Source organism: Brachyistius frenatus, unplaced genomic scaffold (assembly GCF_029030835.1).
Source record: "Brachyistius frenatus isolate BFR_SWC_R1_liver_20210118 unplaced genomic scaffold, ASM2903083v1 Contig_28, whole genome shotgun sequence".
NCBI lineage: Eukaryota > Metazoa > Chordata > Actinopteri > Embiotocidae > Brachyistius > Brachyistius frenatus.
In genome coordinates, this window is record NW_027210627.1 from 4,494,187 (window position 1) to 4,521,271 (window position 27,085).

At 40.6% G+C, this 27,085-nt stretch overlaps 3 protein-coding genes across 3 annotated transcripts; 2 read left to right on the plus strand and 1 right to left on the minus strand.

Annotated features, from left to right (window-relative positions):
• Nucleotides 1–3,203: 3,203 nt before the first annotated feature.
• Nucleotides 3,204–6,657, plus strand: cryba2b (crystallin, beta A2b). Its single transcript, XM_069698724.1, has 5 exons — nucleotides 3,204–3,249; nucleotides 4,096–4,284; nucleotides 5,277–5,418; nucleotides 5,766–5,908; nucleotides 6,350–6,657. The coding sequence occupies exons 2-5, from the start codon at nucleotides 4,127–4,129 to the stop codon at nucleotides 6,495–6,497; spliced, it is 591 nt and encodes a 196-aa protein (XP_069554825.1). The 5' UTR covers nucleotides 3,204–3,249; nucleotides 4,096–4,126; the 3' UTR covers nucleotides 6,498–6,657.
• Nucleotides 6,658–11,881: 5,224 nt separating this feature from the next.
• On the plus strand, nucleotides 11,882–15,762 carry fev (FEV transcription factor, ETS family member). The gene is made up of 3 exons (XM_069698933.1): nucleotides 11,882–11,958; nucleotides 12,640–12,711; nucleotides 13,914–15,762. The coding sequence occupies exons 1-3, from the start codon at nucleotides 11,910–11,912 to the stop codon at nucleotides 14,453–14,455; spliced, it is 663 nt and encodes a 220-aa protein (XP_069555034.1). The 5' UTR covers nucleotides 11,882–11,909; the 3' UTR covers nucleotides 14,456–15,762.
• Nucleotides 15,763–22,442: 6,680 nt separating this feature from the next.
• Nucleotides 22,443–25,551, minus strand: cdk5r2b (cyclin dependent kinase 5, regulatory subunit 2b (p39)). The gene has a single exon (XM_069698934.1). It carries the CDS (start codon nucleotides 25,262–25,264, stop codon nucleotides 24,374–24,376), a length of 891 nt encoding a protein of 296 aa, XP_069555035.1. The 5' UTR covers nucleotides 25,265–25,551; the 3' UTR covers nucleotides 22,443–24,373.
• Nucleotides 25,552–27,085: the final 1,534 nt, after the last annotated feature.

Consider the following 27,085-nt stretch of genomic DNA (forward strand, 5'->3'; position numbering starts at 1 on the left):
ATGATAGTCCTCCATCATTGATTTATAAATCACAGGTATGACAGTAGTAGTTCTTAGAGAATGTAAGGGATGTCGAAGTTTCCTTAGCTGAAGCAGCAGCTCAGAGATCGTGAGACAATTTTTCTGATATGTGAGTACGTGAAAGTAAATTTACTTTAGTCCCCAGTGCTTAAAGCTACGTAATGTATTTGAAGATGAAGAGCGAGTGCCCAATGGAGCAGAGGTGTCATGTGACCGGTTGGAAGGAATTAATACATTTGTTGAACAGCCAGATAAGGATTCAAAGTAGAACAGTACCGTACCAGCTCTGTACTGGCCTGCACCACCCCTCCCACATGCAAATCCCTCCCAGCTGTATTTAACTGGGAAATGAGCTGTGTGTGTGTGTGTGTGTGTGTGTGTGTGTGTGTGTGTGTGTGTGTGTGTGTGTGTGTGTGTGTGTGTGTGTGTGTGTGTGTGTGTGTGTGTGTGTGTGTGAGAGAGGAAAAGGATCTACAGGTGATTTTTCTTATCAAACCTGGTGAAGAAAGATGACAAAGACAGACACACACACACACACACACACACACACACACACACACACACACACACACACACACACACACACACACACACACACACACACACACACACACACACACACACACATTTGGATGTATGGAGAGAGAGAGAGAGAGAGAGAGAGAGAGAAGGGGAAAGGGGAAAGGGGGAGAGAGAGACACACACACACACACACACACACACACACACACACACACACACACACACACACACACACACACACACACACACACACACACACACACACACACACACACACACACACACACACACACACACACACACACACAACATCTGTGTCCATATAAGCCTTTCCTTTCACCTGCCCATCACCTGCTCTGGAGGCGAGCAGCGTGACACACTGATGCACACACACGTGAAGAGAAGGACAATGAATGGGTTAATGGAAGACAATGAGAAAGCTGTTCATACAAGTAAACAGCAAACACGCCCCACAGGTGGAACACACACACACACACACACACACACACACACACACACACACACACACACACACACACACACACACACACACACACACACACACACACACACACACACACACACACACACACTGCATATGTTGTAACTAAACAAGCTGACGACTTTATTAAGTGAGAATATTCAGTAATATTCTCTGTGCTCCACCCACGGCCGGACGGTTAATGTTGTTGTTATATTTATTTCTGGCTGTTGCCAATCCAAGAGATTTTCTGATGTCAGAACGTACCAGTATATTAATCCTAGCAGCAGTGAAAAGAACCATTATTTTTAACAGGACAGGTCTGTTTTTAAATACCATGACCATGTTATACCTTGTTTCAGTTCAAATGACCATATTCAGATACATTACTGTATGTGAGTACTGTATGGATATTGACATTTCATTTACAAGATGTTCAATTTACAATGTTTGCCTGTAATGAATACATTTACCACTAGATGTCACCAATGATGAAGGAAAATCCAGCTCTAAACTCAACAGTTTCTTTCTCACAACACAACACAACACAACACAACACAACACAACACAACACAACACAACACAACACAACACAACACAACACAACACAACACAACACAACACAACACAACACAACACAACACAATATTGTTGTTACACTCGTGTTCAAAAACCGTAAAATATGACCAAAGGATTAAATCTGAATATAACACAATAAAGAAAGCCAGATGTTTAACCTGTCGATGGGATCCAGGGCTGATTCTTCACCCGTGTTCAGTTAACAATGGAGAAATGGTATTTTGTCAGTACTCATCAAAACAAAGGGCTATTTTTTTGTTTCCCAAATGAAATCGTAAACATTGTTTATACATGAATCAAACTGTATAAATGTAGACATGTAACAGAATGAGTTTAGACAGGAATTCTGCTCTACCAAACAAAGACACAATATAGGAATAACAGCGCACGCAAGAAAAACAGGATACTACAGTGAAATGATTTTCATTCAGACATCCGAGTGGAAACATCCAAATCCAAAACATAGAATTGGAAACTGACATCTTTCTCAACTGAAACTTCAAATTCATTTATATGATGATTAACATTGACTTTATCAATGTTATAATACGTTTTCTCAAGCTATTAGCTATTTGAAATACAGGATACAATTTACTTTGATACTATTAGTACATAACGATATACCTATAATTTATATGGTAAGAAAAGTCATTGGACATTTAAGAGCAGAAGTAACCAGAAAAAGCTTTTGTTTTATTTATATCTACACCATGCTGATACTTTGTGCTTTCTGTTGTTTTTCCATATTGTCTTTGTTTAGACATTTTATTTGTCACTCAGTCAATACATTGACATTCATTTTCTCATTTGAAAGCTTATTGTCTCCTAATGTTTCACAGCAAAATTCTTTTAATTTATTTTGTATTTTTTTTTTACATTTACATCGGCAGTGGTTTACGTGGAGTTGTAGAATATAAGCTGCAGAGTATTAGCCTTTCTTTGGGGACATACTGTATAAAATAGTACCACCGGTATGAATCTTACTGTATGACATATTGATGTAAACTGTATATTTGGGAGATGACGTGCCTCATTTGTGGAGTCAAAATGTTTCAAAGCTACGAATGTCGATGTGTGTGCGAAGGAGAATCGATCGGATTTCTCAATCACTCCTGCTCAGAAAATACCTCTGCCCTTTTTTCACTTCACTCCTTCCAGATCCACTGGAAAGCGATGCCCTCAGGATGAAACCGGCTCATGTCCTCGTACTCACTGTGTGGGATACCTCGGACCCTTTTCCTTACCTCTGGTTTAGTTTAGGGAACCAGCTTACCTACAGCAAGAGCGAGAGAGACAGAGAGGGAGAGGATCAGCTCCCAGAATGTGTCTATTATCCTGCTACACCAATCAAACTGTTGTGTCAGTGCGTTACCATTGTATAGTCCTGGGTCAGGTTCCCACTGAGCACGGCTGCCATATTGATGACTAAGTCGGTTTGGGGCTCTGAGGACAATGGTGCTCTGGAGCCTCCACAAAGCGCCAGGCTAATGCTCCCTTTTCAGCCAGCCTGCTCAGCTGCTGAGTGTGCAAGGCTGCTGGGCAAATGGAGTGGCGCAGGTCCAGGGGGCCCGGCCCTATAAAAACACAGGCGAGGGTCTCTTCCCCGACATTGATTATACTGGATCTGTCCCACTTCAGTACCGTCTGTAAGTATCTCACCACACTGCCTTACACTTAGCTGCAAGAAAACTGCAACCAGGGGGGGACAGCTCTGTGTACCGGGGTGGAGCCCAACGCCCACCAAGACGCTCCCCATACGTCTATTCGATAGATGACACTAGAAATGATGCGCTTTGAATGAGACTTGGTTTGCTAACAGTTAAAAGCGTAGAAGCCACTTGATACTTTTGCTTTAGAGGATAGCTGATTTATATTCCTTTTGCATACGTTTTAAAGGAGACAGCTGGCCCCTTCTAGTGTGCTTGTGTTTGGCCTGTAAACATCACACAAGCATTTTTCTCAAATCAGTAATGTGCTTGTTTTTAATTTTACATCACAATCAAAGAAACTGGATTAAAAACAGCTGGCATTGCTTGTCAGAAATGATCAACTCTGTGAGTAAGAGATTTCAGACTACACCAGGCAGAGCAGTGAAGCTTTAAACGTACAGATGTGTGGCTTGCTGTTTCTATATTGCTTCCACAGTACAGTTTATGAGCTGGATTCATGTCTGTAGCTTCTGATCGGATCGCCTGGATGAAAACAAAGACAAATATGTGCTGCAAGGAAATGGAAAAAAATGATAAAAATGATAAATGAGTGGGTTTTTTCACATCTTACTGACACCTTTTGGGAGTGACCTTAGCATGCACTGCAGTTATTTTTCTTTAAGATGAAATACAAATATTCCACCCACATGCACTGCAAGACAAAAGTACTGTGAAGTTTGTTACCTGAGAGAATTTCTATTCATTTACCTACTCAGGACCTTCTGTTGTAATTTGGATCCATTTCATACTGAACAATTTTTTTAAACCCTCTACTTTCCTCAGAGAGTAACCCCATAAGGGAGAAGCAGCAACCATGAACACTCAACAGATGGAGCAGATGGGCCAGTTCAAGATCACAGTCTGGGAGGAGGAGAACTTCCAGGGAAAGCGCTGTGAGTTCATGCTGGAGTGCCAGAACATCATGGAGAGGGGCTTCAACAAGATCCGCTCTATCAAGGTCGAGAACGGACCGTAAGTACAACACTGTGGGTGCTTTTATCGCCTGCTTCCTTATCCATCTATCTATATATTTCATCTCTTGACCTCTTCATTTTTGGGGATTTTTTTTTAAATTTTTTTATTTTTTATATATAAGATTAGTTTTACCAAGTTTGTATTCATCTAAGTTTTAGGCATTTTTATGATAAGGCCATATTTTAGTCAAAGATTTGTTAAATTCTGTTAAAATTATAAACTCAGACATGCAACATCAAGCCTCGAAGGATATTTATGTAAAAGAAGCATGTCGTCCTGTAGTTTTCCTCAACTAAGACCCGATTCTTGCCCGAAGCAACATCCATTCAATTCATATTATTTGCTTCTCCTGCGATTTTAATTTTATCTGCTTGAAAAAGTCTGATTAAAGCGGTCATGACTTCAACACTGACAAGTCAAGAATAAAAAAAAAAAAAAAACAACTCATATGCAGTGTTATTACATTGCTAGTTGGCATGTATCGTTTGCATTTGTGTGTGTGTGTGTGTGTGTGTGTGTGTGTGTGTGTGTGTGTGTGTGTGTGTGTGTGTGTGTGTGTGTGTGTGTGTGTGTGTGTGTGTGTGTGTGTGTGTGTGTGTGTGTGTGCGCGCATGCATCCAAGCGTGACCCCGTTGTGATATGAGTTTGGCTGTGAGCAGCTGCCGGCTGTGTGCCAGAACGTCTGTCTGACTGACTGCTGATCAGATAAGAAGCCTTGTGTGCAGCAGCAGCAGCAGCAGCAGCAGCAGCAGTGGAGCAGCAGTATTTCATGTTTGCTTTGTGCTCCCAGTGACAAAAGAAGCTGCATGTTGTATTCACTTGAGGCCGTTCAGTGGGCGTTAGACTCAAAAACAACAGTTTCAGTTGTGTTGCATTGACAGTGCTTTATATTCAGGGGTTCACAAGTTTGTGTGTGATGTCCGGGAGCTTCTCTGTCTCTTTTTTTGAGTTATTTTCGCTCACTTTCTCTCCTCCTTTCTCTCCCACAGTTGGGTGGGTTATGAGTACCCAGAGTTCCAGGGACAGCAGTTTATCCTGGAGAAGGGAGACTATCCTCGCTACGAGGCCTGGAGCGGAAACAGCAGTTACAGAACCGAGCACATGCTTTCCTTCAGACCCATCAAGTGCGCTGTAAGTTCCCCCATCCTTCCTTTTTTTTTTTTTATTTTTATTTTTTACTACTCAACCTTTATCAACTGCTGTAAATGACTTACTTCCCAGCCTAACCTAATCCTCCTCATCCCTGCAAATCCAAGACTATTCATAACACCTATTATCCTCTGTTAGCTTCAATTCATTTGGTCCTAGAATCAATTTACTGATTCCCCTCTTTTCCATTTTGGTTCTCTTCTTAAATTAATAAAAAAAAAAAAAAAAAAAAGCATTTAAACTCAAACATCACTGACTCTGCAGGAATGAGTAATATCAGTTACCGCACTGACAGCACCATCATACCATATTCTTCTCTTCCTCTTCAGAACCACAGTGACAGTAAGGTGACCCTGTACGAGTGCGAGGACTTCCAGGGCCGTAAGTTTGAGATGTGCGACGACTACCCCTCCCTACAGGCCATGGGCTGGTGCAGCAAGGAGGTGCCCTCTATCAAAGTCAACTCGGGAGCGTAAGTCAAACACCTTCCTCTCTGTTTATTGGTCTTTCCCTCTCTCTGTCTCTTGTAACCGGTGTTCCTATATCGCAGGTTTCAGTCGCATCTCCATTTCCTTATAGGCACATTTTTTGTTATATTACCTCAATTTAGGTTTTAATTTGAGCATTTTTAAACGTTCTGTTACAAAGTACAGTTTGATGATAGTTAGACAGGGTGTAATATTGCCAGGGTGATAAAGATATTTAATAGAAAAAGTCTGTTTTGGACAGGCTAAGCCTTTACGAGCTCACCAGCACGCTCTCTGGCAAACAAAATCGTTTGCCTTGTAGTTTCACTGAATTTAATGAAGTAATTTAAAATGAGAACCTGAAGTGTCTGTTGATATGACGTGTCGAATCCTTGGATCTGACCTCGACTCTGACACCGCCTCCCCTCCCTCCTCCTTCTCTGCAGCTGGGTTGCCTACCAGTTCCCTGGTTACCGTGGCTACCAGTACATCCTGGAGAGAGACAGACACCAAGGCGAGTACAGAAACTACAACGAGTTCAGCACCCAGGCTCACACCAACCAGGTGCAGTCCATCCGTAGGATCCAGCACTAAGCCTTCACTCTGCCTGCCAGACCCGACCTGAAAAGAAATTTAAAGTAAAAGAAAAACTCTTCCCTCTATCCGCTTCCTGACCCTGGAGAGACCGCTGTCACAGAACAGTAGATGGACAAACTCTTTCTATCACTCTGTGGCTCTGCATGTATGGATATCTAAGTACCTACTTCTACTATCATGCTAAAGCATGTTCTTGAAATAGGAAATAAAGGCTTTTCTTCAAAACTAGAGACTGTTTGTCGGTATTCTTTTCTTATTGCTACAAGGTTTATCAACCGTATTGATCAAATACAAATCTAGAGCTCAGAGACTGTAATAATTGGCTTTATAGAGCTATCAATCACTTTGTACCTGTGGATATGACAGTAATTCATACCACAGGTGCAAAAGCAAATCAGAGCCGCTTTTAGCTCCATTAACAAGATTTTGCTTTGTAATTTTTAAAAGACCTACTTAGCCTTTTAGTGAACATACATGGAAAGCTTTGATTCTGTTGGGCTTTAGGATGTGTAATATTGTTCTTGTTGGACTGTATTATTATTTCAAAAAATAAACAAGAGCACGAGATCATGCTTGTTTCTATTATTTGTTTTCCCATTTGTTACAGGTACAATTTGACAAAATGACCGATCAAGTGAAGCAGTATAAAAAGCTCAAAAATATTTTTTGGATCATGAATCATCTTCTGCTCTTGCTTGCTTTGCCTGTGATGTAGTAAATGTGCAGCCTCAACAAACAGAACAAAGCAGAGCACAGAGGCATAAATAGTTTTACCGTAAATACCAGAACGGGCTGACAAAGAAGCTTCTGGTGTCAGCAGGCGTCCGTATTTGAACTGTTTCTTTAAAGAGGCCAGTAGAGGTCCTCAGAGACGAAACATTATCCGTGCAAGGACTTAAGTGACAGATGAAAAGTAGGTTTGCACCCCCAAATTGGGACATCCATGGTTTTACAAGACAAGTGAAAACCTCTATCAATAACCATTAATAATGTTCACACTTTATCTCAAAGAAGGACATGCAGATGTAATAACAAGAAGCAGATCAGCCTTGCAGAAAAAACACATCAATTTCACGTGATAAATGCACACGTTTGGATTTGGAACATTTTGATGGGGTAACGGGTGAAGCCCATGTGAAAACTTTTCCACATATTTTCCCCATGTTGTCATATGCTGCCACATGTGGAAAACATGGGAAATGCATGTTTGTTTGTTTTTTGTCCATAAGGGCAATCAGTTAAGGCTATTAAAAGCTGCAACTATTGAAATCCAGCAGCAGAAAGAGGCTCTCAATACTCTGAACAGTGAATACAACATGAATGACCATGAAGAATTATATCATTTCTGACACAAGCTCTGAGTTGAGACATGGTTCATTCAGTTTGAGAACTTAATTCCCCACTATAACTTTGCAGGAAATGTAAGTACTCCACATGGAAGTCGAGCAATTTAGCATTTGTTTGTTTATTCTAATGTGACACCATCATGCTCACCTCACAGTCAACATGTCGGCATCCTGGAGCATGTTTGCCTCCACACACCAGGACATGGGAGTCCGTTTTACACACCCACGAGCCTCCACCGTTTCAGGGTCCCACGCCCAAACAACCAGGATCTTTTGATGAATGTGTAACCATGCACACACACCTTTCTCAAATATACATTCCTGTGCAGACAGATTAAAGCCGCTACAGCGTGGCTCACAGAGGACTGACACCTGTGGCTTACAGGCTGGGACACACAGCTCCGAGCACTGAGGTGAGTTCAAGACTTTACAGAGGAATTATTTACTGATTCTCAATGGAAGCTTCTCTTTATGACGTTACTCTATTGATCTGAATTACAGATGTTAAGGTAGAGAATTTTGCTTCACCCTTGTGTTGTCCTTGGGTCAAAATGACCCGCAGCTGTGTTCAACCAAATTCTATTTTATTTTCATATTTTTGGGGATCATTGGTGACAAGGAGGCTGTGAGGGTTTCTTTAAAGAATGATGGCCAATGATCCCCAAAAAATATAGAAATAAAATAGAACTTGGTTGAACACAGCTGCGGGTCATTTTGACCCGAGGACAACACGAAGGTTAACATATTAAATGGTGTGATCTTGCCTGAATATTTTTATACATCAAGTAAAATAAAAATGACTACAGAGGTTGCTGCAGAGATAACAGCAAGATTCATAAACCACACACTATTGAATTATTGTTTCATTTTATGGGAAATGTGCATGACATGCTTTTAGATGCTGACAGGCTCACAGAGCTACCATCAGATGCTATCTTAACTGTTTGTTTTTTTAATATAAATTATTAACTATAACCCAGATCAGTAAGTTGAAATGATAATTATTTATGAGACTACCAATCAAAGAATTCTTAAAAACTTATGTGTATATTTAAAACAAGTTCTTCATTCTTCGGTGGATTTCTGACCTCTTGCTGATTTCTGGCTGCAGGATTTACCCGCATCTTTTTCTACCACCTCATCTATGGATATAGTCTGACTTTCTAGGCTTGTTTTAAGTTGCCTGTGACTCGTACTTGGACACAGGCAGCTAAAGCAAGTCTGGGACGTCCGAGACACTCCCACCATGACGCCTTTCAGCCTTAAGATGGAGCATAAAAAATATTCTGTCGAAGAATGATTTCTGCACCTACCAGTTGCACAGGATTATTCCTGTTTGTGTGTGTGTGTGGGGGGGGGGGGATGTAAAACTTGAAATCATATGTTAAAGTACAATTCTGTTGATCAAAAGGTATCTAAAAAGTAATATAACGGCAATGTATTACACAAAGTTATAATATGCCATTCGAAGCCCGCAGAAATCTGCTTTGACACAATCTGATCATGTGAGCTGTATATATAAAGGGGCGTCATCTGTATTAATAACCGGAATAACTTGTCATATAAATAAACAGCTTGTACTTGATGGCCTACTGGACTTTTTTTTTTCCTACACTGTGCTTTTTGTGCGTGTTTAAGCTCAGTCAGGTGAATCATTATGATGATGAGATGATTCATAATTAAAAGTCCATTCACTTTCAGTTCAGTCAACACAAAGAGCCAAGCACGTGATGAGAAATAAGATAGAATTTTCACATTGGCCGTTCATATCTTGTCTTGATGCTAAACTGTCAACACGACACGAGTCCCGCAAAGGGTGAAGACTTCCTGTGAGCCAAATGTATTTTCATTATATTTAATGATGCTCAGTTTCATCTTTTTTTTTTTTTTTTTTAAATGGATCCATGTGAGAGAACTAAAAGTGTGTTTGTGATGTGTTTACAGTCCATTTTTTTTGTTATTTTTTTAGATAGAAGGCATGTAGTGACTCCTCAAGAAGCAAAAATAAGATGCCAGCTGGGATTCACACGTCATCGTCAGGGTGTTTACATTTCTCTGACTTTTGATCAGATTCGTGCCGATCTGAGTGGTTCCTCGAGCAACACTGTGAGGAATGTTTTTGACATGGATACGTCCTTCACCATTTGTTACTTCCAGGCTAGACTCTTTAAAAAGACTGAAGTTGATCCAACATACTGTAGCAAGAGTACTAACAGGATTTAGTAGGAGAGATCATATTTCTCCATTCTCTTCTCTTCATTGGCCACCTGTAAAATAAGAAATGTTGTTCACATTTTTTTTTTCTTCTCTACCGAAGATTAGGCTTAAAACTTTCCTTTTTGACATGATTTAGTTGGGGATGGCTCACTGGACCCTGATATTCTTAAATTATGCTGTCATAGGTTTGGGCGGCTGGGGAGCTCCCATGATGCACTGAGCTATGCATTTTTATTCCATCGTTGCATCTCATTATCTGTATGCCTTCTGTCTCTCATTGTTTTCTTTGTCATTTGTTATCTTTCCCCTCACTCTCTTAGTTTGGTGCTTTTGTTGCAGGTATTCTTGGCTCCGCAGCTGCATGTTTCTGATCTTACTGGCCCCACCAACATGTTCTCTTCTCTATGCTTTTTGTTTCTCTCCCCTCATCCCACCCAGTCAAAGCAGACGGCCGCCAACCTCTTTGGTTCGTTTTTTCCTTCCAGCTGTTTCTCATGTGGGAATCGTTGAATTGTTGGGTTCCTCTTTATTATGTTGAAAGGACTTGTTGTGATTTATGAATAAAATAACATTAAATTGAATTGAATTGAATTGAATTGAATTGAATTGAATTGAATTGAATTGAATTGAATTGAACTGAACTGAATTGAATTGAATTCTAATTCAATCTAGATGCTTGATAAAATCTGTATTTTAGTGGCCTTTGTGCATCAGTTGGAAAATGGGAAAAAATATAAATGTGAAATATAACAAATGTCCTGGAATCAAACACGGATATCATAAAACAGATTTTATAGGTATTTCAACAGGCTTATTTCTTATAATAAAATATTTCATTTCAATCATGTTTTTTGCTTTAAACTCCTAATGGTTGGAACCATTTGAATAACAAATAGGGCTATATGAGATTAATCAATTCATATAAATACTATTCAAATCAAATTTAATCACATTGTTATGCTATATCATAAACTAATGTATATTTGCCGGTAATATCCAACCAGCTGAATAGAAGGATTAAAATAATCTAAATATCCATGTGATTGGAAAAGTGTTTGGTTTTTTTTTTGCCCCTAAATGCCAGAAGTAAACCAATTTTAATGATAATACAACTGACAAAAGGTGTGTAGACACTGTGGTAACATATTACGGAAAGAAAGGAATATATGTTCAGAATTTACAGTCCAAACCGGGCCATAAAGGCTGAACACAGTCCACTGCCTCAAAAATCATAAGGAGTAGAAAAATATGAGAGGACACGATAACGCCAGTGAGCATCAGAAGCCATGGTTTTAAAGTTACGACCTCATTAGCCTCAGATTGAGGCCATATAACCTTAAACCCACACAGAAGGTTAGGAGGGATGAAATGTTCTTGTTTTCTCATGTGCACTGAGGCGCATTTCTCAAGGTAAATATTCTTTTTCCAACATGAAATAGGTCTTTGTTGTTTGCCGAGAGGTAAAGAGGCGGAAAAGTGAGGAGGATCTGAACTGGTTTCCATGTCAAACACTTCAATTCACCATAGAAACTCAGATCTTAACGCGGAAACTTTATTAAACTGTGATGGTGGATTGATAAGGGCCGAATTTCTATCGGCCTCTTTTTATTGTGGGCACCAGGCGGGCTGACAGAGGTAAATTGCTCTTTTAATTAAAGCAATGCACCAGGGGAAATTGCTGTCTGAATATTGTCTCAGAGATGGGGGCCAGTGACAGTTGCCTGGAAACTTCAATCTGTCCACCCGCATTTATTCCAGATCACAGTTATGAGATAAAGTTTAATAAAAATCTTTTCCTCCGCCACCAAGCAAATGAAATCCAACCCTTTCTGAACAACTGAACACAATGAGACGGGACTGCGGAGGAAACCTCATGTTCAACATGTATCTCCCAGGTTCGTCATTTGGTCCCGTTAAGAACTACAGAAAGTGCCTTTTATGATTTAATTTTTTTGGAGGTTTTGCTGAGTGTCGGTGTCCTGCAGACGATGATGCTCCGTCTCCGGGGCAGAGCATTGTTCAGCCTTTTCAATCTGAAAGCCCGTCTGCTCTTTTGTCGGAAATCGGAAATCCTTTTTCCTGGACGCGTTTCCTGGCTTCTCGCGGAGGAGACCGCAGCGACGACATGCTTCACGCATTAGACTCTGACTGGACCAGGATGCAATTAGGATTTTAATCTATTATAGTTTTGGTTGACATTTGGGAATTTTAAACATTTTGACTCGTATGCACTGGCCAATTTTACAGCGTTTATCTATTAGAGTATTTTAGAACAGCTATTCTCTGGAGGATTTTACCCCCTCTGATTACAGATTTAAAGAAATGTGCCTCCAAATTTGATTTTACGCATTCATCTCAGAACTCTTTCTCGGTAGAAGAGATTCTAGAAAAAATCTCGACAGAGCTGATTTTTTTTTCTTCTTCTTTTCCCACAAAGCAAGATTATAATGTTTTGAAGTATATATTTTATCTGTGAAATAGATAAAAAGCCTCCACCTGTTGTAGAAATCCTCCTGTAATAATTTGAAGCGAAAGATGGACACCTGATGCTGACAGTGTGTCTGTTTTGATTTCAGATCCAACAGATCATCTGTTGAAAGAAACCAAAGGAGCATCTTGGGGTCCAATAAATACAGGCGTACAAAAAGGTAAGAGAATGAACTCAGCAGCGGTCCATCCAGACATATCATAAAATCACTGTGGTGCGCAGATCTTTATTATTATACATTATATCTATATCTTATTTTCACTTTGATCCAAGCACGATATAAAAACAAGAATTAGATATTATTCTTTTAAAGATAATAAAATAGGTGTTATTTTTTTTTGAACCCGTATTAAAATGCCTCTCAACAACCTGCAGTGTAATAGGTCGACAAATCAACAAATAGCCTATCCTTATTATTATAGCAGGATTACATTGCATGTATGGCTCATTTAATTGAATTTTTCTGACAGATCTAATTGGTACAGACCTAAAGAAAGAAAGAAATTAAACTTAAACCATGTAGCTACATTAAAATACGATTGGCTAAAATAAAATTACAGCTGGGCTGTAAAATCCATCAGGCATTTCTTACGGATTGTATTACATGATGCTATTCAGCGGGCTGATCCAAAACCACGCGCGAAGGGGAAAATAAAGCCGTTTATAACGTTAAAACAATAACAAAACAAAATTGTAAATATCTGACACGTGTTTAACTTGTAAATAAATATGTCATATAGACTTACACCCCCACCCCCTGCCCACCCTGACCCTGTCCAGGATAAAGCGGGTATAGGTAATCGATGGATGGATGGACTTAAACCCATTAACACTTACGTTATCCTGTATTTTAAATAGGCTATATTTTGAAAATGTGAAGAATAACGTAACATAAAGTAATTAGGCTACAGTACAAGACAATATTAATCCACTTAAAATGCATTGAGAAGCACACAGAATTGTCAATGACATCTGATTTTCTTGAAATAAAAAATGGTACCATTTTACGTCCAAAATGTCTCTCTGTATCTTTTTTTTATTATTATTATTATTATTTGTAGGAATTCAGCTATCAGATTTATTTTGCCAATTTTATCAACCAATTAAAAAAATACAATTTACAATATCAGCTGATCTTTGAAAAAAAAAAAAGATCAAAAATACTGAGTAGATCAAATGAATCGTTTTGTAAAATATGAATCATGTAGGCTATAGCCTACTGAATGACATTATGATCATTTTTGTTGGTTCTCGCTTTGCAGGTAAGAAAAAAAAAAGAAAAAAAAGTAGGCTATTTTCCTTTCTTGCTCCTGAATTAATGTTTTTAACCGTGGACCAATGATTTATTTTCCCGCCACTCAGGGAGTGGGCAGATTCAGCTGTGGCAGTTCCTGCTGGAGCTCCTCTCCGACAGCACCAACATGTCCTGCATCGCCTGGGAGGGAACCAACGGAGAGTTCAAGCTCATCGACCCGGACGAGGTGGCCCGGCGCTGGGGGGAGCGCAAAAGCAAACCCAACATGAACTACGACAAGCTGAGCCGAGCGCTGCGCTACTACTACGACAAAAACATCATGACCAAAGTCCACGGCAAGAGATACGCCTACAAGTTTGATTTCCACGGCCTGGCGCAGGTGTGCCAGCCGTCCACTACGGAGCAGGCCATCTACAAGTTTCAGGGGAACTTCTCCCCGATTCCCTTCTCCGGGATATCCAAACTGAACCTGGTGGCTCCCGGCGTGGGGCCCTCGGGGTTCTCCTACTGGCCGGGATCTCCTCCGGCGGCTCTGTATCACAGCCACAACCTCCAGCCTTCGGGGCCCTTTGGCACCGTGTCGCCGCCCCACATCAGCTGTGTCAACAACATCAGCAGCCTGAGCAACATCAATAACCATTACAACTGACTCACTGCGTATTTTAGACAAACGGGAAAAAATCCAGACACCACAGTGACACAACGATGAACGAGGAGAGGTGACGAAGAGCACGGGGAGTTCGGTTTTTAGTGGCGAAAGCGAAAATATGGTTTAAATCGGGCTCGATTTGGTTCAAACTTTTACGTTTTTAAACGACACGCAAGGAACTGTTGTACAGCACGTAGTTGATTTTAAACTTAAATCATGACCGGAAGTCACAGATGCTACTGAAACTTTACTCCAAGCAGGATGAGTAAAAACGTGTTATTCGACAGAAAAAAAAAAAAAAAAAAATCTTTTTTTAATAGGTCATCTTTTCACGGGGAAATAATTAAATAATCAAGAGGCCCGACTGTAAAACTACGCACGATGGTTTGAATTTAGATGCGTATTATTTCAAGTATTAAAATAATTACATTTAATCTATAAACATCTCAAATATGGAATTTCCGTCTGTCAGGCACAATCTGTGAAATTAAATCAGGAATCTATGATCGTTTCCGTGAAGGGGAGCAGTTTTTGAAATAAAGAAAATATGAAAAATTGTTATTTAAAAAAAAACAAAAAAAAAACAAACACGATAGACGGATTATCAGGTTGTATCCAGTTCGACTCATTTCCTGTCTCCCATGCCTTTAAGGTATATTTATTTCACATACATGTTTGTTTGCAGCAAGACCTTGGGAACAAAATGCCACATTATTATTGGACCACTGGCGCCATCTCGTGGCTCTGGATTGGAACATTACTCGCTGGACTTCATTGATATCTGGAGTAAATGACCTCCCTTCAAAGGAGTCATCTTAAATATATATTGTCACTTTAATCAATGTTTGATGGAGATGAGATTAGACACAGTGTCCACACGAGAAAATCAAATGTGACCCAATAAAAAGCAATACAAGTGAAACCAGTGAAGAGTTGTATTTTGTGAAACGGGCTCTAGCATGAATAACAACTGAATTCATGAACTTCTCTGTAAATACTGTAGGGTAGAGAAAGGCTTTTTAGCCATTTTAAATTGAATTAGATTCAGATTCATTCACACGGCTTCATACTGTGGTTAAAACACCCGTATCAATGAAAATCAAATGAAGTCAATAAAATGAATAAAGTTATGAATACATCTTTTTGTCAGGTTGAATTTTGTGTCCTTCCGCTTTGTGTTGGTCCAGTAAGTTACCATCCATGCGTTGTCAGTGTTGTTGTTGTTGTTTTCTCTCCGTGTGTATTTTTTAATTTGGATTTGTATTCATGATGTTGATGCGGTCTTTGAATGATATAAATAAAGTAATTATGACGATGATAGAAAAACAAGAAACCACGGACGTGCTCACTCTCAGTGAACAGCACTACACAGAGTTGGCATGTGATTCCGGCATCAGCTGAGGCACGCAGGTATGATTTGAAAAATATATATATTACAGTTTTTCCAGCAACAAATCTATGCTAGATATTTAGCCTCTTAAGTGCCTGTCAATGCTGCTGTAAAATCTTAGATAAATCCTTTTAATCAAAATTAAGTCACATCGGCACAGCATTTGGATGTCAAAGGGCCAATCTCGGCTCCTAATAGGTCTCTATGGACCAACAGGATGAATCACTAAGACTCTCAGTTAGGAAAAGAAGTTAGTGCAACTGCAAAAAAAAAAAAAATCAATCCAAAAAAAAAAATCATTTTGCTTAAAAATACTTTAAAATCGACATAGTTTCAGTTCATTGTTGCCTACTTGTTAAATACACTTAAAAGTCTGCAAAATACATGCTTATTTTTGTTTTAACGAATAAACTCACTTATAAACATCATCAATGAGACTGACCCATCATACAATAAAGCTACAGTACAGTTGTACAAGTAGCAGCATCACATTTGCTTTATTTAATGGGCATTTAATTAATAATCACTTCTTGTAATCATGTAAATGCACCTGTTATGGTGTAGTTTGCTGCTGCTGCTGCTGCTGCTGCTACTGCTACTGCACTGGATGCAGAGTAAAGTGGTGTCAAAGCGTGACAGTAAATCCTGTCAGCCATGCGGGGGCACCATAACTCTTCCAACACCAGAGCACAGTTTACATAACAAGGTGATAACAGAGCTGGTCTAATATGGAACAGCATTTGCAAATAGCAGATTAACCCTAAATGCCATTTGACGAAAGTGCAGGTCTGCAGAAATTGAAGTACATCTGGATTGGAGCGCCATCAGACATGGAAAGACAGACGTTTTATCCCTATTACTAAAAAAAAATAAATGCCTTTAGACGTATAATAGTTGGTCATTTAATAAGATGAGTTTTTTTAGAATGTGTATTTTTCTGTTGTAATGATCAGCTTGCAGAATTATCAGTCAACAACAATCCAGATAGAGTCGATATAGCAAACACGTAGAAAGGAAGTAAAGTATATGTGACGGAGAGAGAGCTCTCATTCACAACAACAGTGTGTGTGTCCTGCATATCAATAGAAAAGACATGGGGTCACTATTGACTATTGAATCCCTCTCGCTCACTTGCCTGGGTCCTTTAAAGAAAGCCTTTTGAGACTATGCACACAGACAGACGCGCACATACACACACACACACACACACACACACACACACACACACACACACACACACACACACACACACACACACACACACACACACACACACACACACACACACACACACACACACACACACACAGAGAGAGAGGGAAAAAGAGGTGTGAGTCCCTGATGTGTGGTTTCACCGACTGGAGAAGAAGTGTCCTCTTATAAAAACACAGTAGAAACTCCACAGGGATGAAGTCACTTCCACAGCATCGCCATCGTCACTGTCTTTGCTGCCAACTGCTGTGCCACTAATCTGCAGCGCCCATTGTTGCTGATCCTCATCCTCTCTCTTCTTGCATAACAAACTAGGTGGGTGTTTTCCTGCAAGCCACAGGATTAACAGTGTGAATGCAGGACACCAAGGAGCGAGAGGAAAACACATGGAGGAGGAAGGAGGCGGTGGAGGAGGAGAGGGAAAGAAAAAAAAAAAATCGTAGTACTCTGAGCACTGAGTAAGATCTGGGTTTGTTCTCAGTCGTTTGGACGGTCTCCATTGTTTGAATATGAATTCAAACAGAGACTCGTGTGCAGGCTGTCAGTCTCAAACCCGCCTTCAGGACTAAATATTAAGGATCATATTTAAAAAAAAAAAAAAGTTGATATGGTCATTTTTAGAAAAAAACTCTGAAAACTGCTTGTTAAATGTTAAAATGTGGTCCTCAAACCTAAAAGTACTTAAGCATGAAGGTTGTTGAAGGTAGAAACGTGCATTCACTTATGCCTGGCTGCGCAGACTGGGGCTCCAACCCAGACTCACAGCAATGCTTGAAATAGACACGCCGGTCCACTCCGGCAAAACGTGAAATAGCCACGCTTTGGGCTGTCTCGGCGGGAAAGTTTTGAAGCACGAAGCGTGGCTATTTCACGTTTTGATGTAGAGGATACCCGGTTAGTGGCGTACTGCTTCAGTTTTCTTCACTATGCTAACCGTCTTGGAACTCGGCTCGTGTCAGCTTTTGCACAGCCACTGAAGGGCGGACCAGTCAGTGGGCAGTGTCGGTGGTTAACCGAACGCAGTGCTAATATTTTTCAACTCTGGTTGAACGTAAAAAAAAAAAATAGCCTAACGTTTACCTTTCAGCTCAGAATAAACGTTCAGCGCCTCATCAAGCTTCTGCCGTTCATTAAAACCATTTAAAAAAATATGCTGTGCTCGGGGGGGAAAAAAAAAACGTTACGGTGGGCAAGGGCCGTAGATAGTTGCAGCGGTGGCAGAGTCTTAAAGGATAGCAGTTTGCTACAGGCAGGTTTTCTTAAAACCCCCTCGTTTGATTACAGTTGCTCCAAATTTTGTTCTATTCTGACAGGTATCCATGAGTCACATATCCTGTGACCAATTAGGCCTCTCTGTGCTTTACACAGAGTTAGTCAGCGGGCCTGGTGTTGCTTTCTGAAAAGCGTTGCAGTCGGTGAGTCATTCTTCCAGCTCGAGAAAGTGGTAATGAAGACTGAGCTAATTTAGAGCCACACACCTACGAGGTGCTGAAATAGAGTTGAGAAGAAGAAGCTGAGAAAATCAGAGCAAGTCAAAGAGGTGAGGGGAAGAGAAACATGAGAGGTAGAAGAGAACAGGCTATAACGATTTAGACCAATGCACTATATATTGGTCCTCTTTTATCGGAGACACCCACATGTCTGGACACTGACCTTGATTCTGTGAGATAAGAGCACAGAGGCAACCCCGGATATGCTGTAATGTTGTGTGTATTTATTCATCCCCCATGTTTCCAATAAAACATGTTCAATGAACAACTAATATCAGGGCATAAACTCAGTGGAGACACAGTTTCCATGTCAGTTGACCATTTCTGTTAAAGTGATGTGTTAAGTTGAGCATTTTATTTGGCGTAGCAGTGGACTAATAATATTAATATTAATAATAATAATTTCCCAACCTCAGTACTTTTCTAGAGCTTTTCAGAGTTACAGGACTGTATTTCAGGCAGTTTGGAGGAATAGGAAATCAAATTTAGCAATTGGGTCCAAATAGTGAGAAATAACCCTAAAGCCCGAGCAAAAGAAGCCAGCAATGGTTTGCTTGAAATGTTAATTCATCAATTTTGATAATGGACTGGCACATGTAAACTTCAAAACCTGGGGTCGGATTTTGTCTGTTACATAAATCTGAATGGATGAATAATCATGCAGATTGATGCAGTGTGAAGTGATTCACCGATAAAGAAGAGAAAATAACAATGAATACTGTGTAGGTGTGTGATGAATGAAGGAATTTGTATTGTATAACGACTTTAAATATATATAAAAAAAAATGTCATACGAACACAACATTACATCATTACGTAACACGACTTTAAGGTAAATGAATCATCCCTCAATATACTGAACTACGAAGTGTATTAAGACTCTTTGGCCCACTTTCTCTCCTCTGCTTGACCTTACCCCGCCATGTAATGGTGGCGGCCAAGTGCCCCTCGTTGCAATTTAACGCTGGAGTAATCTAGTTGAAGAGATTAGCGAAAGGGGTTATGTAGCGAGAGGACAGCAAAATAGACATAATCCCTGTTGGGTGTGGCCTCAATTGGTCCAGATTTGGTCTTTTTTTTTTTCAACCCGGCTCAAGACGATGAATGTCGGGTCAAAGAGAATCCCAGTTCAAAAAAGATGGAAGTAAAAAAAAAAAAAAAAAGTTATATAGATAGGGACTGTGTATTCAGGCTAGTAAAGATGTTGTGTTAACTGAGTGAGAAGGCAATTTTGTTGTGCTGTTTTTTTTTTCACCAGTGGAAGCATTACAGTATAGTGTCTCCAAATACAATCTTACTGAAATGAAAGTACATTGTTTTTTTATTGACAGTTTCATTTAGTATATGTTCAGCAGTAAAGTGTCCCAAGTGACTCATATATTGTTATATCATCAAATACGTTTTACTACTTTATGTACAGTTAGGTAGTTCAGTGGTCCCCCGCCTTGGGGCCAATAGGGGAAAGGACAGAAAAAAGACATTTCTGCTATACAAATTTTTTATCTATTTTCTATTTTAAATCTCTGTTATGGAGATCCTTAAATAAAACTACAGCCAAAGAAAAAAAAACTTGTCTGTAATGTGGGTCACAAGCTAAAAAGATTCAAAACCACTCATTTAATCTTTAAAATACATTGTTCTACACAATCTTAGCATCCTAATACAATCATACTTTTATGTAATATCCTAAACATAATTGCAGCAAGTAACTAAAGCTGTCAGATAAACATAGCGGACTGAAAAGCTCACATTTTCCCTCTGAAATGTTTAGGGAATACAACTATGACATGGCATAAACAGCAAAAAGGAAGTACAAGTACTACAAAATTAAAAGTAACCGAAGAAATTGAGTTTTGCATTGCATCATATAGCAAACACTGCAATCAAGAAACTGTCATGGAGACCAACTGAAAACTGAGGACGAGTCAAGCAGAGAGGTAAACGAGGTAAACGCAGCAGCACTAAAGCAGAGGCCACTCAAAAAAAAAAAAACAACAAAAAAAAAACGAGAGTGGCAGAATGTGGAGGAGTCAGAGACATGCCTGCACCCACAGACATCCAACCAACACCGAGTGCATGTCTTCTATTGATTGCTGCAGTGTGTACTGTTGTGCAGTGGTTCAACCCACGCTCGCCTCACTTTGCCCGGCTCTCATTCACTCACCTACCCGTTACTATAGAGACACAGCGGAGAAGAATGCAGAAAGCAGGCTGGCAGACAGATATGCAGGAGACCTGGTTTGAATCTTAATAACAAAGAGAAGGCTCACAACACATGAAACCCGTTACATAATGCTGCTGCAGGATTCTGCCATGAAGACATCCTGTTAAGAGTTGGGACAAAAAGAAATATATGCAATATGTCATTCCCCCCCCCCCCCCCCGGCTCACATGAAAGTCTAAAACTGCGTGAATGTAAGATTAGCTTTTTAAAACCATAGCAAGAAGCTGCCGATGCTGTCCATCAAGTAATATTTCACGGAGGTTTTACTGATATCTGTTATTCAACCAAAAATGACAATTTTCATTTTCAATTTTCAAAACAGTCTTTATAGTTTCACGTTGTTAACATTTGAAGTTTCACCTTTAAAATGCTTGTTTTAAATCATTCAGATTAATGCAACAAAGGTTTGATGGTATCCTTTATCACCACACTGACACTAGACAGACATAGCTAAATGAAATGGAAACCTGTTTGTCTCTAATCTCTAATCCTTTTTTGTGCGTCCCCCCCCCCATTCCTCCCCCACCACGTTTTATTTGAATCTCTTTTCCCTCTCTCTATACCTCTAACTACCCCTCATAATATTTCACTCCTGCACCTTTTCTGCCCTGATGTCTTTTCTCTCCTCCTGTCTGCCTGTCTCTATGTTTTTTTTTTTTTTTTTTTGGTTCTGTAAATAGAAACTGTATGTCCCTGTAGGAGAAGAGAAGAGAGAGGAGTGAGAGAGTCACAGACAGTTCTGAGACTGCAGCAGATTCTGACCAATCACATGTAGGAGCACTCCGGCCCACGTGGCTTATTCATAAAACCAGGAGGAAATCCTTATCGATTCAGCTCCATTCCATCACAGTAAATCATCGATGTGCCCCTGATCTCAACTGAAGGAAGCTTCGGAAACCTCATAATCCATCACATTTTAGGCAATTTAAGTATAGCATATATCTTTATATACATTCTTTTTTGTTTTTAGCAGATCTTTAAAAAAAAAAAAAAAAAGTCTTTTCATAAATATATTGCGAGACCAGCGCGGCAGATGACTCCATAAACACTCCACAATAGTGAAGGTTTTACAATTTACCTTCCCACTGTCTAGCTGACTGTGTTCCCATTTCACTGTGGCCCCAATTACAATACCCAAGACACCGAGATAGGTTTCCAAAAATATCTCTTATATGTGTCAGCAGGCTTTACTCTCCTCAGTCTCTAAAACGGATATCAACTGCAGAACATTCCAGGACGTAATAGGTGCAGTTTTGTTACAGATTTAAATGTATAGTCATATACACCCATCACCCTCAGTTTGCACCTCCATATCATAATAACTCTTATCGGATGAGTTCCAGTTTCTTGGCAACAAATGAAGTGTCCCGAGTTTCAGCCTCCCATGGTAACATCCTAAACACATCCAGGGAAGTATATTTGTCATGGACTTATTTCTATTGCATAACCGTGTCTCAAGGGTTCCCATGCAAATCAAGGATTAGTGGGTTGTGCGTGTGGATAAGAGGCTGTCCGAGTTAATTACCAACACTCCCAACAAACTGCAAGCTTTGTACAAACGTGGACTTCCAAGCATGTGCGCGCACGTTGGGATACACTGCATCGAGCTGTTCACACAAACATTACCACAAAGTGTCAAAGGAACAAAACAATGGGAGACAAGACGACAGATCCTACATAAGTTTGGATTTATTTCAATATGGTCACAATAAACAGTTACTGTACTGACCTTTTATTAACATGTAGAGAGTGAATGCAACTGTGGTAAAACACCACAGAAAACACACCTAAATATCACTTTCCATAGATGACATATAGGAAAAATGAGCTGTACAAAAGATTGAAGTCACAGACGATCATCCTAAAACGAGAACTGGCGACGGTAACTGCAAACTTAACGGCAAACACTCCAGCGCCTGAAGGGAAACACTGGTACATTATCATTATCTTATGCCACTGTGCAAAACACCGAAGGTTTGTTCACAGCTGTGCAAAAATAGCAGCATTATAATTCACTTCCCAAGCAATGAATTCACAACACGACATCACGACGATCACTCAGACGGACCATAGTAATGTATAGTCAGGTTCGCCCTGCAGGTTTGGTTTCAGAGTTGGAGTCGAATCACTTTTAGCTTATAGAAACAGCAATGACACATGTCTGAATGATGTCGCTTAATAGTGAGATCTTTACATGTTATATTTATATTTTGAAAAAAAATCCTGAATTGACTGAAAGTGAACTGAAAGCCAACAAACTGAGGCCCACATCGCATTTACAGAACAGGGCGAGAATATTTGACCGTGAAGCTCTATTTGTTTTGCTCGAACTACATCGCATACAGCCGACTTAAAAACAGGCAGGGGAAAATAAAATAAAATAAGGAGCAAATTTAAAGTCTGGGATATTTACATGTAAACCATATAGTTTCAGGCCATGTCTATTGTTGGCACATGAGATTTAAAAAAAAAAAATCTCTTGAAAAATGACATTCCATTCAGTCTCTCCTTGACCCCTGCAGTGTGTTGCGAAGCAATACATCAGAGGGGCCTGTATGTATTTAATAATCTTGCTGCGTGGCCATCTATGGGCCCATTTAGTGCAATTTATCACATTCCAGTGTGTGTGTGTGTGTGTGTGTGTGTGTGTGGGGGGGGGAATCCTCTCTTAATTTCACATTTCTGCCCCTTGATCACACATTCAAATTGAACCAACAGCCTACTTACAGTTTCATTACTACAGAATCACATCGTCGGTGTAAAATGAGACAGATTTGGTGGTTTTCATTACACAAGAGGAGCTGAAAACATTTATAGACTGTACTATCCAGGTATTAAAATAGCCATTCATGCAGCATGGTGTTTGTTGTTTTTAAATGCATGGTGGGGCTTTTTAACATGTAGTCAGGCTTTACACTTCTGTTGCCCATAGAGAAATATCTGCAGTTATACCAAGCAGAGTGTTTGTGTCCCCTTTTAAAAGAAACCTCTGGTATCTGTTGCCTGTTCAGCTTAACTATCAGCTGACTGAGATGTTTAAAAAAGCAACATACTACCTGTACTTACAAGGCTTAGGCTTATACGTGCTGAAAGCGTACTGGGCTGATTCTGGGTCCTCTTAAGCCACTATTGGCTCTACTCTAGAAAAGTGACTCAAACAGGAGGAGATATGGCTGGACAGGTCAGCACCTCGGACAGCTCCACCTCTCCACTCGACTGAACGGATCTATTCTGGTCCTGCCAGGAACCTCACCTCACGGAGTCTGAATGTGGGCTAAGCATCGATGAATCGGGTGTCACTTAAAATAATATTTGTACCACGAAGTCAGTCCCCTCGTCACTTAAGGGACAAGACATACAAATAAAAATGAAAAAAAAAAAAGAGGACAAGATACCATTGGCATGCATTTTATGAATTCTCCTAAAGTGTAGCCTAAACACCTTAATGAAGTAGTGTAACATCATGAGACCTATTCAGCCCAGACGTGAGAAGCCTTCAACGTCTCCATTTCAAAACCACCCGGATGTGATTTCGCACTCGTCTTTTACATTCATCTTTTAAATATATATATATATATACCACAGTCTGGTTCGTTTCCATGTCAGCGGTCCAGGTTGGACTCGACGGCATCGCGTTGGTTTTTGAGGTCCTGGAAGACCTCGGTGAAAAAGTGCGGGTCTGAATTCAGCTGAAGCATTTTGGCACTCAGCCTGTTGATGACCCGGAGCGACGTCTCCCAGAAAACGTCCTTGTTCGAGTCGTTCATGAAGGGCTTCAGCGGGTAGGAGATCTCGTTGCCCATGTAGGAGTAGGCGAGGTAGAGGCAGGTCTGAAAGGTGCCCTGCAGCTCGGCCGGACTGTCGATGCGGTCCGCTATCGTGTCTTCGCACAGCAGGTACACGAACACCACGTTAGCCGGCGTGATGAAGCCCTGGTCCTGCCAGCCCTGGAGCAAAAGAGTCCGGTCAATGTTTCGGAACCAGAGGATCACCTCTCCGCTGTTTAACTCTTTCAGTTTGTAACACCTGCGGCACAAAAAGTCCCCCAAACAGCGCAGTAGTTCCCCAGTCGAAGCCTGGATAACTATCCGCCTGGGTGACAGCAGAGACAAGCTGCTGGGCTGCTTCTGCACCGACGAGAGCCGGCCGTTTTGGACGACAGGCTCCTTGTTTTGCGTGGGGACCGTAGGGACCGTGGGGACCGGAACCGGGATGGGCGCTTTGAGTTTCTTCTCCTCGGGTTGTTGCGTCTTCCTGGTGTTTACGCTGTTGAGCTGAGCCACCTGGCTGGACGGAAGCTCGCGGACGGGCTGCGGGTTCACCTTCTTGGCACTCTTCTTGGCCGAATTGGCCACCAGCTTCTTCCACGAGAGAGACACGAACATCGAGTGCCGCTTGAGGCTCTTGTCGTTTTTGATCCCTTCTCCTGCGATCTCGACGTCCATAATAGACGCCTTCTTTGTCACGGGGGAGATGGAGAGGACGGTTCCCATGTCTGCAAAGGGGATGCGGTGGTTTTGGATGCTGCTGCAACTTCAACGCAGGATCTTCTGCAGAGTGAGAGGCGGTGAACAACAGTCACGACGACGATTGAAACTCCATTTACTCGTTTATTTACCCCGTCTGGTCGCTGCTTTGGAGGGAGCTGCGCGAAGGTGGAGCTCTTCTTCACGGTGAAATTATATTCCAACAGATGCTCTCTGCGTGCCTCGGCACGGAGACGCTGCGACACAATCCCGTATGCCTGGAACCTAAACGAAGATTACTCGCTATGCGTAAAGCCTGGGTTTAGACGAACCAGCAAGTGCAGCAGCTGATTGACAGCCGAGCCGGCCAATGAGAAAACCAATCAATGATCCAATCACCGGGGGCGGGGGGGGGGGTGTCGGTTGCCATTGATAGAAGGCGACACGCGCCGCTTTGGTTAGTCCAGGTATTTTGAAAAGCAGTGCTATTTTTAAATCGGACTATTTCCTTCTGACTTTGTCGGGAAAAACAAGCTTACACTGACTATTCACTGGCCTTACCACACTACCATTAACTTAGCATCTCTCTTTTTTTTTTTTTTCGATCAATGGAAGTCTAACAGATCCATCTGTGCAGTGCAAGTCCAAGTACATAAATTGATCATTTATGTCTGTTGAGAAATGCGGAGTATTTAATATCAGGTCTATTTAAAACAGTCGAAAACGAAACAGAAGCTTCATATGCAGATGACTGCTGTAGAGTGACTACTTGAAAAGCTTCAGTATTCAATTTGAATGCCATATTTTACCTAATTATGTAAGATTTTGTACAAATTTAGAAAGATTACATTACCTAGACTTATTATTTGACTCTACAATAGAGAGATCTTTTTTTAATTTATTTTTTTATGTTCATCAGCGCTGCCCTTTCTCCCGGTTACAAAATGGAGCTGTTGCTATTAGACACTAGACTGCAGACCAGAGGATCTAACATGTTTTCACTGACCAACATAGCAGCCGTGGTTCAAACTCAAGAGCTTTAAGACAGATTTTGTACTTAAAGTTACTTGTCTGACTGGATATAGCTGCCACGCAGTGCATGTGCCGATAAGGCCCTGCTGCACAAATAAAGACATTATAAAGGTGAAAGGTTTGTTGAGTCAAACAAGAGTTAGTGAACTGTATTTCTTAGCTGGTTTCAAAATATTTCAAACCACACGAGCGCTTCATTTTTTCCCAAATAGTTCATACAAGAATGTTCTGCGAAGGGGAAATAAATCTGTGCCAACTCTCTCTGGGTAAACTAAGCTGTGCATAGTTGTGTCTTGCTTCTTTCCAGACACTTGAGTAATGTCTTATACAATAAAAACATCACCTGAATTTGTTTACTTGGACAGGTAACAAAAACTCACATTAACCAAAGAGACAATGGGCTTCCAGCTCCACTTTAAATAGTTTCGGGGAGGAGGGGTGGGGCTGAAGCTGGCTTAAAAAGCTTTTGTTATTATTCATACTATTATTCATTATTCATATTCGTAAGTGTTAACATAAATGTTTTCAAATACTACTGATTTGCGGCAGGAGGAGCCAGCTTTAATCCAACACTGTATTGCATGTCTCAGAATCCAAATGGGTCCTTCAGGTGATCCACTTATCCTCAGCAGAACTGGCGCCACTCCATTGAGTTACATGACTACCATCTGATTGCAAAGGGAACAGATGCAAATAGCATTGAAAGTCTAATGCAACGAAGTGGTCAGAAAGGTCTTTGCCATTCAGCTGAATTGTAAGCCGTTCACAACTGGAAACTTGTCTTATGTGGATCAACCTTAGGTGTCTCATAAGTTT

Coding starts and splice junctions, on each gene's coding strand:
- fev (XM_069698933.1), top strand. CDS start 11,910: ATGAGACGGGACTGCGGAGGAAACCTCATGTTCAACATGTATCTCCCA. Junction 11,959..12,639: donor GTTCAACATGTATCTCCCAG/GTTCGTCATTTG, acceptor TTTTGATTTCAG/ATCCAACAGATCATCTGTTG. Junction 12,712..13,913: donor AAATACAGGCGTACAAAAAG/GTAAGAGAATGA, acceptor CCCGCCACTCAG/GGAGTGGGCAGATTCAGCTG.
- cryba2b (XM_069698724.1), top strand. CDS start 4,127: ATGAACACTCAACAGATGGAGCAGATGGGCCAGTTCAAGATCACAGTC. Junction 5,419..5,765: donor TCAGACCCATCAAGTGCGCT/GTAAGTTCCCCC, acceptor CTTCCTCTTCAG/AACCACAGTGACAGTAAGGT. Junction 5,909..6,349: donor ATCAAAGTCAACTCGGGAGC/GTAAGTCAAACA, acceptor CCTTCTCTGCAG/CTGGGTTGCCTACCAGTTCC.
- cdk5r2b (XM_069698934.1), bottom strand. CDS start 25,264: ATGGGAACCGTCCTCTCCATCTCCCCCGTGACAAAGAAGGCGTCTATT.